Below are 12,500 nucleotides of genomic sequence, written 5' to 3'. Positions count from 1 at the left end.
CAGTGTGGATAGAAGTTAGGAAAGAGGAGAGGCCTACAAATATCAATCGTGAATATTGCTATGAAATATATATATATATATATATATATATAGATATATATATATATATATATATATATATATAGATATATATATATATATATATATATATATATATATATGTATATATATATATATATATATATATAGATATATATATATATATATATATATATATATATATATATATATATATATATAGATATATATATATATATATATATATATAGATATATATATATATATATATATATATATATATATATATATATATATATATATATATATATATATATATATATATAGCAAGAACTCATTTAAAATTAAAGCCTTTCTGAAATTTTCTCTTATACGTTTAAAGATACATTTTTTTCATTAATGTTAATGTAAAAATTTATAATTTTGCACCAAAAGAATCTTAGAAAACTTACCTAACCTTATTATTACAAGAACAATTTATTTTAGCCTATCCCAACTAAATATATTTTAGATACCTTTACAATAATTTAATACTAAATAAACACATTGAAATCACAAGTTCTGCCTATTCGGCACGATATATATATATATATATATATATATATATATATATATATATATATATATATATATATATATATATGTATATATATAAATATATATATATGTATATATATAAATATATATAAATATACATATATATATATATATATATATATATATATATATATATATATATATATATATATATATATATATATATATATATATATATATATATATATGTATGTATATATATATATATATATATATGTATATATATATATATATATATATATATATATATATATATATATATATATGCTATGAATTGTCATGAAAATGTATATGTATATATGCAACATACTTTGAAAACCTCCTCCAGACGATGCAGGAATCGATGTTAGGACCTGCGTCATCATCTTCACTGGTCTTAAGACCTTCTTCATCACAAGTCTGTTTCTCCAGGTCTGCGTAGAACCATAACAGCTGGTTCATACCTGGAAGAGAGAGAGAGAGATACTAAGTAGGGAGAAGGGGAGAGAAGGTGTGAGACAGGGAGAAACCTGAAGGATTGGGGGAGGAAGTGATAATGAAAGTGAATGAGTGAATGTGCAAGAGAGAGAGAGAAGAATGGACTTACATAGAGGGACAAACGTAGCTCAGGAAGGGGTGGCGTGATAGATATACAGGATAAACGGATAATGGGTGATGGTGGGATAAACGCAAGAGAGGAGAGAAGGGAGTGGGAAGAGAGAGAGAGTGAGACGAGGGAATATACTTAAAAGAAAGTGTATAAATGTATCTCATGACGCATGCCAGTTAGAGTAGAATAATTCGAGAATTTAAAAGAGAAAGGGGGAAGAGAAGGGAAGCAAGAGAGAAGAAAGTAAAAAAGAGGAAGAGAAAATGAAAGAGAAAGAGAAAGAGATTGATGAGATTTCATGAGAGCTCTTGGCTTGTAATACCATGTAGTGACTCCCACTTTAATTCTGTAGAACTCTAGTGTTTGAAAGTGAGTAGTGAGGACGAATTGTAGAAAGAGAAAGAGAGATAAAGAGAAAGAGACTCACCGTTAAAATGCATAAAAAACACACGAGAAAAGACACGTTAAAAACACAAGAGTGAAAAAAATATTGTTTCAGAATTTTCCCTTGTGGGGAGAGAGAGAGAGAGAGAGAGAGAGAGAGAGAGAGAGAGAGAGAGAGAGAGAGAGAGAGAGAGAGAGAGAGAGTGAGAGAGAAACACTGATACACATTAAGAAAATAAATAAAACACAGCAATATATAACAGGAAGAAAAGAATAACGTTCACATTCGAAAGAATTCTAAGAAAATTCTATTGATTTCTCGTAGATTACGAAAGCGATTATTTTTATGACACAACAACAAATTGTGCCAAATACACGAATGTATAAAGCAGTAACATTAATAAGTGAGGCTGTAGGACTCACCGCAAGAGAAGGCGAAGAGTGTGAGTAGATACAGGAAGATAAACTTGAGAATGTCGACGACCATCCTGGAGAGGGAGACCTGTAGGGGCCCCAGGTAGGGGTTCACACTGAAGATGTACACCAACTTGAGCGAACTGCAGGGAGAGAGAGACAGTGGCTGTGAGATTGAGACAATGGCTGTGAGAGTGAGGCAGTGGCTGTGAAAGTGAGACAGTGGCTGTGAGAGTGAAACAGTGGCTGTGAGAGTGAGACAATGGCTGTGAGAGTGAGACAGTGGCTGTGAGAGTGAGACAGTGGCTGTGAGAGTGAGGCAGTGGCTGCGAGAGTGAGACAATGGCTGTGAGAGTGAGACAGTGACTGTGAGAGTAAGACAGTGGCTGTGAGAGTGAGACAATAGCTGTGAGAGTGAGACAGTGACTGTGAGAGTGAGGCAGTGGCTGTGAGAGTGAGGCAGTGGCTCTGAGAGTGAGACAGTGGCTCTGAGAGTGAGGCAGTGGCTCTGAGAGTGAGGCAGTGGCTGTGAGAGTGAGACAATGGATGTGAGAGTGAGGCAGTGGCTGTGAGAGTGAGGCAGTGGCTGTGAGAGTGAAACAGTGGCTGTGAGAGTGAGACAGTAGCTGTGAGAGTGAATCAGTGACTGTGAGAGTGAGTCAGTGGCTGTGAGAGTGATACAGTAGCTGTGAGAGTGAAACAGTGGCTGTGAGAGTAAGGCAGTGGCTGTGAGAGTGAAGCAACGGCTGTGAGAGTGAGGCAGTGGCTGTGAGAGTGAGGCAGTGGCTGCGAGAGTGAGACAATGGCTGTGAGAGTGAGACAGTGACTGTGAGAGTAAGACAGTGGCTGTGAGAGTGAGACAATGGCTGTGAGAGTGAGACAGTGACTGTGAGAGTGAGGCAGTGGCTGTGAGAGTGAGGCAGTGGCTCTGAGAGTGAGGCAGTGGCTCTGAGAGTGAGGCAGTGGCTCTGAGAGTGAGGCAGTGGCTGTGAGAGTGAGACAATGGATGTGAGAGTGAGGCAGTGGCTGTGAGAGTGAGGCAGTGGCTGTGAGAGTGAAACAGTGGCTGTGAGAGTGAGACAGTAGCTGTGAGAGTGAATCAGTGACTGTGAGAGTGAGTCAGTGGCTGTGAGAGTGATACAGTAGCTGTGAGAGTGAAACAGTGGCTGTGAGAGTAAGGCAGTGGCTGTGAGAGTGAAGCAACGGCTGTGAGAGTGAGGCAGTGGCTGTGAGAGTGAGGCAGTGGCTGCGAGAGTGAGACAATGGCTGTGAGAGTGAGACAGTGACTGTGAGAGTAAGACAGTGGCTGTGAGAGTGAGACAATGGCTGTGAGAGTGAGACAGTGACTGTGAGAGTGAGGCAGTGGCTGTGAGAGTGAGGCAGTGGCTCTGAGAGTGAGGCAGTGGCTCTGAGAGTGAGGCAGTGGCTCTGAGAGTGAGGCAGTGGCTGTGAGAGTGAGACAATGGATGTGAGAGTGAGGCAGTGGCTGTGAGAGTGAGGCAGTGGCTGTGAGAGTGAAACAGTGGCTGTGAGAGTGAGACAGTAGCTGTGAGAGTGAATCAGTGACTGTGAGAGTGAGTCAGTGGCTGTGAGAGTGATACAGTAGCTGTGAGAGTGAAACAGTGGCTGTGAGAGTAAGGCAGTGGCTGTGAGAGTGAAGCAACGGCTGTGAGAGTGAGGCAGTGGCTGTGAAAGAGTGAATATGTGTATGTTAGTGATAACTGTGTGAGAATGCTTACTATTGGAGGTAGGGTTTAGGAAGTGGGGTGGTGGTGGTGGTATTGTTATTAAGGGTGATGGTGTGCTGGAGGGTAGTGGTGGTGATGGTGTGACAGGTGATGGTAAGGGTTGCAGTCATAGCTATAGATGGTGATTGTGGCTGTGTGATAATAGTGACGTTAGTGGTGGTGATGTTAGTGGTGAGATGGATCTACACTGACCTGAAGATGTTGGCAGCAGAGAAGAGTCCCTCGGCTATCAGCATAGGATCCCAGGTATCCCACTGCTGGCGGGGCAGGTTATCAGTACCCAGGTTCTCTCTGATCTCCCTCTGCACCTGCCGGAGAAGAGGTGAGCACTCAGGTTCTCTCTGGTCGTCTCCTTCACTTACCTTACAAGGAAATCACATTAAAAAGTGAATTTCCGATGTCCCGGACGATCTCTCACTCCGTCAGTGTATTCAACAATACATTATTGATACATTGTTCCTGAAGGCTGCATTATTTGATTTCTTGCTGCACCTGCCATGGGAGGAGGCCAAGGGAAATCAGATTTTTTACCTGATGTCCCCTGTTGCTACTAGGGCAGGTTCTTGCTAAACAGTTTCACGTTGACTGCCTCAGTTCCTCCTGGCAAAAGTGGTCGGTAACAAAATTCTTTCATATTCCTTGTCACGTTGAAGGAAGCTGTAGTCCCATATAAGTCAGTGCAAGAATTGATAGAGGCTCGATTCTCCGTCCTTTAATAATGGCAAATTATGAGGAAGCTTAGAAATTCTGAGAGAGAAAAAGGTAGAAAGGTAGTAGGCAGAGGATATTATTCCTTCCTGAATCACATAGGGGAAAATTGTTCTGGGGGAATTGCTGGAGGTGAGGCAGTGGGAATGTTGCCACCTGGTAGCTAGTTTCCACCTGGTAGCTAGTTCCCACCTGGTAGCTAGATCCCACCTGGAGTACCTGACACGCACGCATATGTGCATGCACATACACTGGTAAGTACAATATATTCATGCAATAATTATGTAATGAAATAGGTATAATTTTAGATGTTAGCTGATGAGTTAGACAAAAGTGTGACATTTAGATATCTATATTAATGGAAAGTGTCTAGGAATGTAATTTACCTTATTATTTGACTAATTAAGATCTGTACGCAGATGAATTGTTTCGTCATTGAAGATACATAAGTGGTGAGTGTGTGTCCTGCTCATCAACATAGAGGATACATAAGTGGTGAGTGTGTGTCCTGCTCATCAACATAGAGGATACATAAGTGGTGAGTGTGTGTCCTGCTCATCAACTTTGAGGATACATAAGTGGTGAGTGTGTGTCCTGCTCATCAACATTGAAGATACATAAGTGGTGAGTGTGTGACCTGCTCATTAACATTGAAGATACGTAAGTGGTGAGTGTGTGTCCTGCTCATCAACATTGAAGATACATAAGTGGTGAGTGTGTGTTCTGCTCATCAACATTGAAGATACATAAGTGGTGAGTGTGTGTCCTGCTCATCAACATTGAAGATACATAAGTGGTGAGTGTGTGTCCTGCTCATCAGCATTGAAGATACATAAGTGGTGAGTGTGTTTTCTGCTCATCAACATAGAGGATACATAAGTGGTGAGTGTGTGTCCTGCTCATCAACATTGAAGATATATAAGTGGTGAGTGTGTGTCCTGCTCATTAACATTGAGGATACATTAGTGGTGAGTGTGTGTCCTGCTCATCAACATTGAGGATACATAAGTGGAGAGTGTGTGTCCTGCTCATTAACACTGAGGATACATTAGTGGTGAGTGTGTTTCCTGCTCATCAACATTGAAGATACATAAGTGGTGAGTGTGTGTTCTGCTCATCAACATTGAAGATACATAAGTGGTGAGTGTGTGTCCTGCTCATCAACATTGAGGATACATAAGTGGTGAGTGTGTGCCCTGCTCATCAACATTGGGGATACATAAGTGGTGAGTGTGTGTTCTGCTCATCAACATTGAAGATACATAAGTGGTGAGTGTGTGTCCTGCTTATCAACATTGAAGATACGTAAGTGGTGAGTGTGTGTCTTGTTCATCAATATTGAGGATACATAAGTGGTGAGCGTGTGTCCTGCTCATCAACATTGAAGATACATAAGTGGTGAGTGTGCGTCCTGCTCGTCAACATTGAGGATACATAAGTGGTGAGTGTGTGTCCTGCTCATCAACATTGAGGATACATAAGCAGTGAGTGTGTGTCCTGCTCATCAACTTTGAGGATACGTAAGTGCTGATTGTGTGTCCTGCTCATCAACATTGAGGATACATAAGTGGTGAGTGTGTGTCCTGCTCATCAGCATTGAGGATACATAAGTGGTGAGTGTGTGTCCTGCTCACCAACACTGAGGATACATAAGTGGTGATTGTGTGTCCTGCTCATCAACATTGAGGACACATAAGTGGTGAGTGTGTGTCCTGCTCATGAGCATTGAGGATACATAAGTGATGAGTGTGTGTCCTGCTCATCAACACTGAGGATACATAAGTGGTGAGTGTGTGTCCTGCTCATCAACATTGAGGATACATAAGTTGTGAGTGTGTCCTGCTCATCAACATTGAGGATACATAAGTGGTGAGTGTGTGTTCTGCTCATCAACACTGAGGATACATAAGTGGTGAGTGTGTGTTATGCTCATCAACATTGAGGATGCATAAGTGGTGAGTGTGTGTTCTGCTCATCAACATTGAAGATACATAAGTGGTGAGTGTGTGTCCTGCTTATCAACATTGAGGATACATAAGTGGTGAGTGTGTGTCCTGCTCATCAACATTGAGGATACATAAGTGGTGATTGTGTGTCCTGCTCATCAACATTGAGGATACATAAGTGGTGAGTGTGCGTCCTGCTCGTCAACATTGAGGATACATAAGTGGTGAGTGTGTGTCCTGCTCATCAACAATGAGGATACATAAGTAGTGAGTGTGTCCTGCTCATCAACATTGAGGATACATAAGTTGTGACTGTGTGTCCTGCTCATCAACATTGAGGATACATAAGTGGTGAGTGTGTGTCCTGCTCATCAGCATTGAGGATACATAAGTGGTAAGTGTGTGTCCTGCTCATCAGCACTGAGGATACACAAGTGGTGAGTGTGTGTCCTGCTCATCAACAATGAGGATACATAAGTAGTGAGTGTGTGTCCTGCACATCAACATTGAGGATACATAAGTGGTGATTGTGTGTCCTGCTCATCAACATTGAGGATACATAAGTGGTGAGTGTGCGTCCTGCTCGTCAACATTGAGGATACATAAGTGGTGAGTGTGTGTCCTGCTCATCAACAATGAGGATACATAAGTAGTGAGTGTGTCCTGCTCATCAACATTGAGGATACGTAAGTTGTGACTGTGTGTCCTGCTCATCAACATTGAGGATACATAAGTGGTGAGTGTGTGTCCTGCTCATCAGCATTGAGGATACATAAGTGGTAAGTGTGTGTCCAGCTCATCAGCATTGAGGATACACAAGTGGTGAGTGTGTGTCCTGCTCATCAACAATGAGGATACATAAGTAGTGAGTGTGTGTCCTGCTCATCAACATTGAGGATACATAAGTGGTGAGTGTGTGTCCTGCTCATCAGCATTGAGGATACATAAGTGGTAAGTGTGTGTCCTGCTCATCAGCATTGAGGATACATAATTGGTGAGTGTGTGTCCTGCTCATCAACATTGAGGATGCATAAGTGGTGATTGTGAGTCTTGCTCATCAACATTGAGGATACATAAGTGGTGAGTGTGTGTCCTGCTCATCAACACTGAGGATACATAAGTGGTGAGTGTGTGTCCTGCTCATCAACATTGAGGATACATAAGTGGTGATTGTGTGTCCTGCTCATCAACATTGAGGATACATAAGTGTTGAGTGTGTGTCCTGCTCATCAACAGGTTTGTGTTGATAGTCATGTGGATGGACTATAGTCAGAGAATGTTATGTTTTAAACCAGGCGTTCAGTGCACAGTGCTAGCAATCCTTGCTATTTTTGGTAGTAGGACGGCAGGGGGGCAGCACCTTGCTGGGGAGGTGCTGCCCTTCTGTTATGTAAGTGTCAAAGAAGAACTTTGGGCAGGTGCTGCCCTCCTGTCATATGAGTGCCAAAGAAGAACTTTGGGCAGGTGCTGCCCTCCTGTCATACGAGTGCCAAAGAAGAACTTTGGGCAGGTGCTGCCCTCCTGTCATACGAGTGCCTAAGAAGAACTTTGGGCAGGTGCTGCCCTCCTGTCATACGAGTGCCAAAGAAGAACTTTGTAAATATTTTACACTGATAAGACTGATGACCTTTCATCTCTCACACAAATGTAAGTTAAAAGGGAAACGTGTGTAACTAAAACTATCATCCAGAACATTTCCCATTGTTAGTCTACGAAGGTTTTTTTCTCTATCCATCCTTTCCTTGTATCATCATACTAACTTTTTTATGTATCTGAAATACATACATACAAAATCGACAAAAACAAGAGAAACCACATTAAATTTTTGCAGACACATATATATAATCATAATTTTTTGGAGAAAATATTTCGAAAAATTAATTTAAAACATTTCTCACTCTCAAATTATATACACCCTGCAAAATCTTTTCAATATTCGTGATTTTATTCAGGTGAGTGTTTATAAGGCGAGGGTTCTCTCTTTCTCTCTCTCTGTCTCTCTCTGTCTCTGTCTTTCTCTCTCTGTCTCTGTCTGTCTCTCTCTGTCTCTCTTCCCCCTCTCTCTCTCTCTCTCTCTCCCTGCACCTATAATCCAAAGCTGTGTCACTACCAAGCGAGGCTGAACGTTGCTGGGTAGGCAGTAGCTAGTATGGGTTATGTTGCTTCACTGTGTCAGAGCTGCTGGAGTCTGTTGCTTCGTTCTCGTCTGCTTCTGGCAAGCAGGTCAAGTTCCACACAATATTTTTACAAATGACTAGCCAGGGGTTCGAACCCTATGTGTGGGGAGTTTACAATAGTGCTATAAAACGACAACCACTGCTGGGGTTCACACAAACAACAACCATTACTGGAGTTTCATACAAACAATAATCTCCATAAGTTTACAAAAAAATATTACTCAATAAGGTCTTATATAGTTAGTTGTAGCCAGAGTTGGAGAGTGAGCAGCGAAATATTTAGTGAAGGGAATCAGGAAAACCGGTTATTTTTATATAGCCGGTGTTGAGTCCTGGAAATGGGAAGTACAATGTCTGCACTCTAAAGGAGGAGTGTCGGGATATTAACAGTTTGGAGGGATATGTTGTGTCTCTTTATACGTATATACTTCCAAACTGTTCTATTCTGAGAACCTCTGCAAAAACAGTGATTATGTGTGAGTGAGGTGAAAGTGTTGAATGATGATGAAAGTATTTTCTTTTTGGGGATTTTCTTTCTATTTTGAGTCACCCTGCCTCGGTGGGAGACGGCCGACTTCTTGAAAGAATAAAATAACGGCTTGACAAAGCTCCGGGAGAGCGAAACGTTCCCACAATAAAATATCACATTAGTTGCACTTGTGTCCTTTCGTGTCCTTTTGTGTTCCTATTGTCGACAATTCTACCAACTTTATTACAATATATATATATATATATATATATATATATATATATATATATATATATATATATATATATATATATATATATATGTATATATATATATACATATATATATATATATATATATACATATATATATATATATATATATATATATATATATATATATATATATATATATATATATATATATATATATATATATATATATATATATATATTCAACAAGTCGGCCGTCTCCCATCGAGGCAGGGTGACCCAAAAAGAAAGAAAATCCCCAAAAAGAAAATATTTTCATCATTCAACACTTTCACCTCACTCACACATAATCACTGTTTTTGCAGAGGTGCCCAGAATACACAATGCAGAATATATATATATATATATATATATATATATATATATATATATATATATATATATATATATATATATATATATATATATATATATATGCAAAACAACCACTCTGAAAGAATAGAGAAATTCCAAGCGCTTTTGTGACTACTCACATTATCATATAGTTCCTTGATACCTTGATAATGTGAGTAGTCACGAAAGCGCTTGGAATTTCTCTATTCTTTCAGAGTGGTTGTTTTGCATATTCTGAAATCACCTGTTTACTGTGATCTTATTGCATATATGTATGTATATATATATATATATATATATATATATATATATATATATATATATATATATATATATATATATATATATATATATATATATATAAATATATATATATATATATAATATATATATATATATATATATATATATATATATATATATATATATATATATATATATATATACATATATATATATATATATATATATATATATATATATATATATATATATATATATATATATATATATTATCACACTGGCCGATTCCCACCAAGGCAGGGTGGCCCGAAAAAGAAAAACTTTCACCATCATTCACTCCATCACTGTCTTGCCAGAAGGGTGCTTTACACTACAGTTTTTAAACTGCAACATTAACACCCCTCCTTCAGGTAGTAGGTTGGTAGACAGCAACCACCCAGGGAAGTACTACCGTCCTGCCAGATGACTGTGAAACAGAAACCTGTAACTGCTTTGCATGATGGTAGGATTGCTGGTTTCTTTTTCTGTCTCATAAACACGCTAGATAACAGGGATATCTAGCTACTCCTACTTACACTTTGGTCACACTTCACAGACACGCACATGCATATATATATATACATACATCTAGGTTTTTCCCCTTTTTCTAAATAGCTCTTGTTCTTCTTTATTTCTTCTATTGTCCATGGGGAAGTGGAAAAGAATCTTTCCTCCGTAAGCCATGCGTGTCGTATGAGGCGACTAAAATGCCGGGAGCAATGGGCTAGTAACCCCTTCTCCTGTAGACATTTACTAAAAAAGAAAAGAAGTTTAAAAACTGTAGTGTAAAGCACCCTTCTGGCAAGACAGTGATGGAGTGAATGATGTTGAAAGTTTTTCTTTTTCGGGCCACCCTGCCTTGTTGGGAATCGGCCAGTGTGATAATAATAAAATAAAATAAAATATATATATATATATATATATATGTATATATATATATATATATATATATATATTGCATATATATATATATATATATATATATATATATTATATATATGTATATATATATATATATATATATATATATATATATATATATATATATATATATATATATATATATATATATATATATATATATATATATATATTTATATATATATATATATATATATATATATATATATATGAATATATATATATGAATATATATATATATATGCATATATATATATATATATGCAAAACAACCTCTCTGAAAAAATAGAGAAATTCCAAGCGCTTTCGTGACTACTCACATTATCAAGGAACTATGAAAGTAAAGCATACAAGGAAGCTATATAAGGGGTCAGGCCAGCACCTCACTATCAGATCCCACAACGGTTAAACACCTGACGCGCGCCGACCCAACTTGGATAGGTCCTTTGCACAACTCACCCCACAAACTATTCTACCCAAGAAAATTTAAAAATTATTTGTCCAGTGTATTATTAAATTCTTTCCAAATTCTATTAATTATAAATGGATCTAATTTATATAAACCAAAGGAAATATTCATATTATTGTCAAAACTGCTTTTTATGAAACAAGATTCAATTATATTCCTGTCGACCATGGACTTGCTTGATACTACTTTCTCAACTTTTTGAAAATCAATTGGATGGTTAAAATCTCTTACATGAATAAATAGAGCATTGGAATCTAGTCCAGTTCTAATGCTATATTTGTGTTGTTTTATTCTTAGTTCGAGATTTTTACCAGTTTGACCGTAATAAACTTTATCGCAAATTTTACAAGGAATCTTATAGACACATCCATCAGCATTTTGGGGGGAATTCTTTATCAAAAGTTTTTTTACTGTATCAAGATTTTTGAATACAACTTTAATATTAAAAGTCTTAAGAAGAGAAGGCATATCAACCAAGTTTTCATGGTAAGGAGAACCAACATATTTTTAGTAGAATAAGGCTGGTTGTCCCTTTTTGGATTGTAAAAAGTATTTCTAGCAACTTTAAAAGATTTATCAATTACATTTCTTGGGTATTTTAAATCATTACCTATTTCATAAATTTTGGATATTTCCTCATCTATGAACTCAGGACTACAAATTCGTAAAGCTCTCAGAAACATTGATGAGTAAACAGACAGTTTGACTCTATCTTGATGCGAGGAATAATAGTGGACATAGGAACAGTTATTTGTAGGTTTTCTGTAAATTTTAAATTTGAATTCATTATTACCCTTAATAATTAAAACATCTAGAAAAGGCAATGAGTTATTTTCTTCAAACTCAACAGTAAAGTTTATAGAATGGGCTAAGCTATTTAATTTTCAAAGGAAATGGTGTATATCTACATTTTTGGGCATAAGACACAAAATATCATCAACATATCTGTACCATTTAGCTCTATTAGGGAGGATTGTGTTAAGTAACCTTGTTTCAAAAAATTCCATGTATAGGTTACTAAGAACAGATGAAAGAGGATTCCCCATTGCCATACCAAACTTCTGAGTGTAAAATTTATCATTAAATACAAATTTTGCATCAACAATGCAAAGTTTAATAAGTTTAATGATAGTAGGAACTGGCAATGGTAAATCATAGTTAACGAGTTCTTCA

At 37.6% G+C, this 12,500-nt stretch overlaps 1 protein-coding gene across 1 annotated transcript in view; it reads right to left on the bottom strand.

The window, feature by feature from the left end:
- The window catches only part of LOC128684334 (transient receptor potential-gamma protein-like), a 121,940-nt gene that overhangs the window by 83,066 nt on the left and 26,374 nt on the right, over positions 1–12,500 (bottom strand). The window contains exons 2-4 of the mRNA XM_070098376.1: positions 3,943–4,112; positions 2,012–2,145; positions 926–1,058 (exon numbers count right to left, since the gene is read on the bottom strand). Of these exons, the coding sequence (XP_069954477.1) occupies positions 926–1,058; positions 2,012–2,145; positions 3,943–4,112 (437 nt within the window). The remainder of the gene's footprint in view (positions 1–925; positions 1,059–2,011; positions 2,146–3,942; positions 4,113–12,500) is intronic.

This window comes from Cherax quadricarinatus, chromosome 4, assembly GCF_038502225.1.
Source record: "Cherax quadricarinatus isolate ZL_2023a chromosome 4, ASM3850222v1, whole genome shotgun sequence".
Taxonomy (NCBI): Eukaryota; Metazoa; Arthropoda; class Malacostraca; order Decapoda; family Parastacidae; genus Cherax; species Cherax quadricarinatus.
Note: the sequence above shows the minus strand (reverse complement) of the source record. Positions and strands in the feature narration are given on the sequence as shown.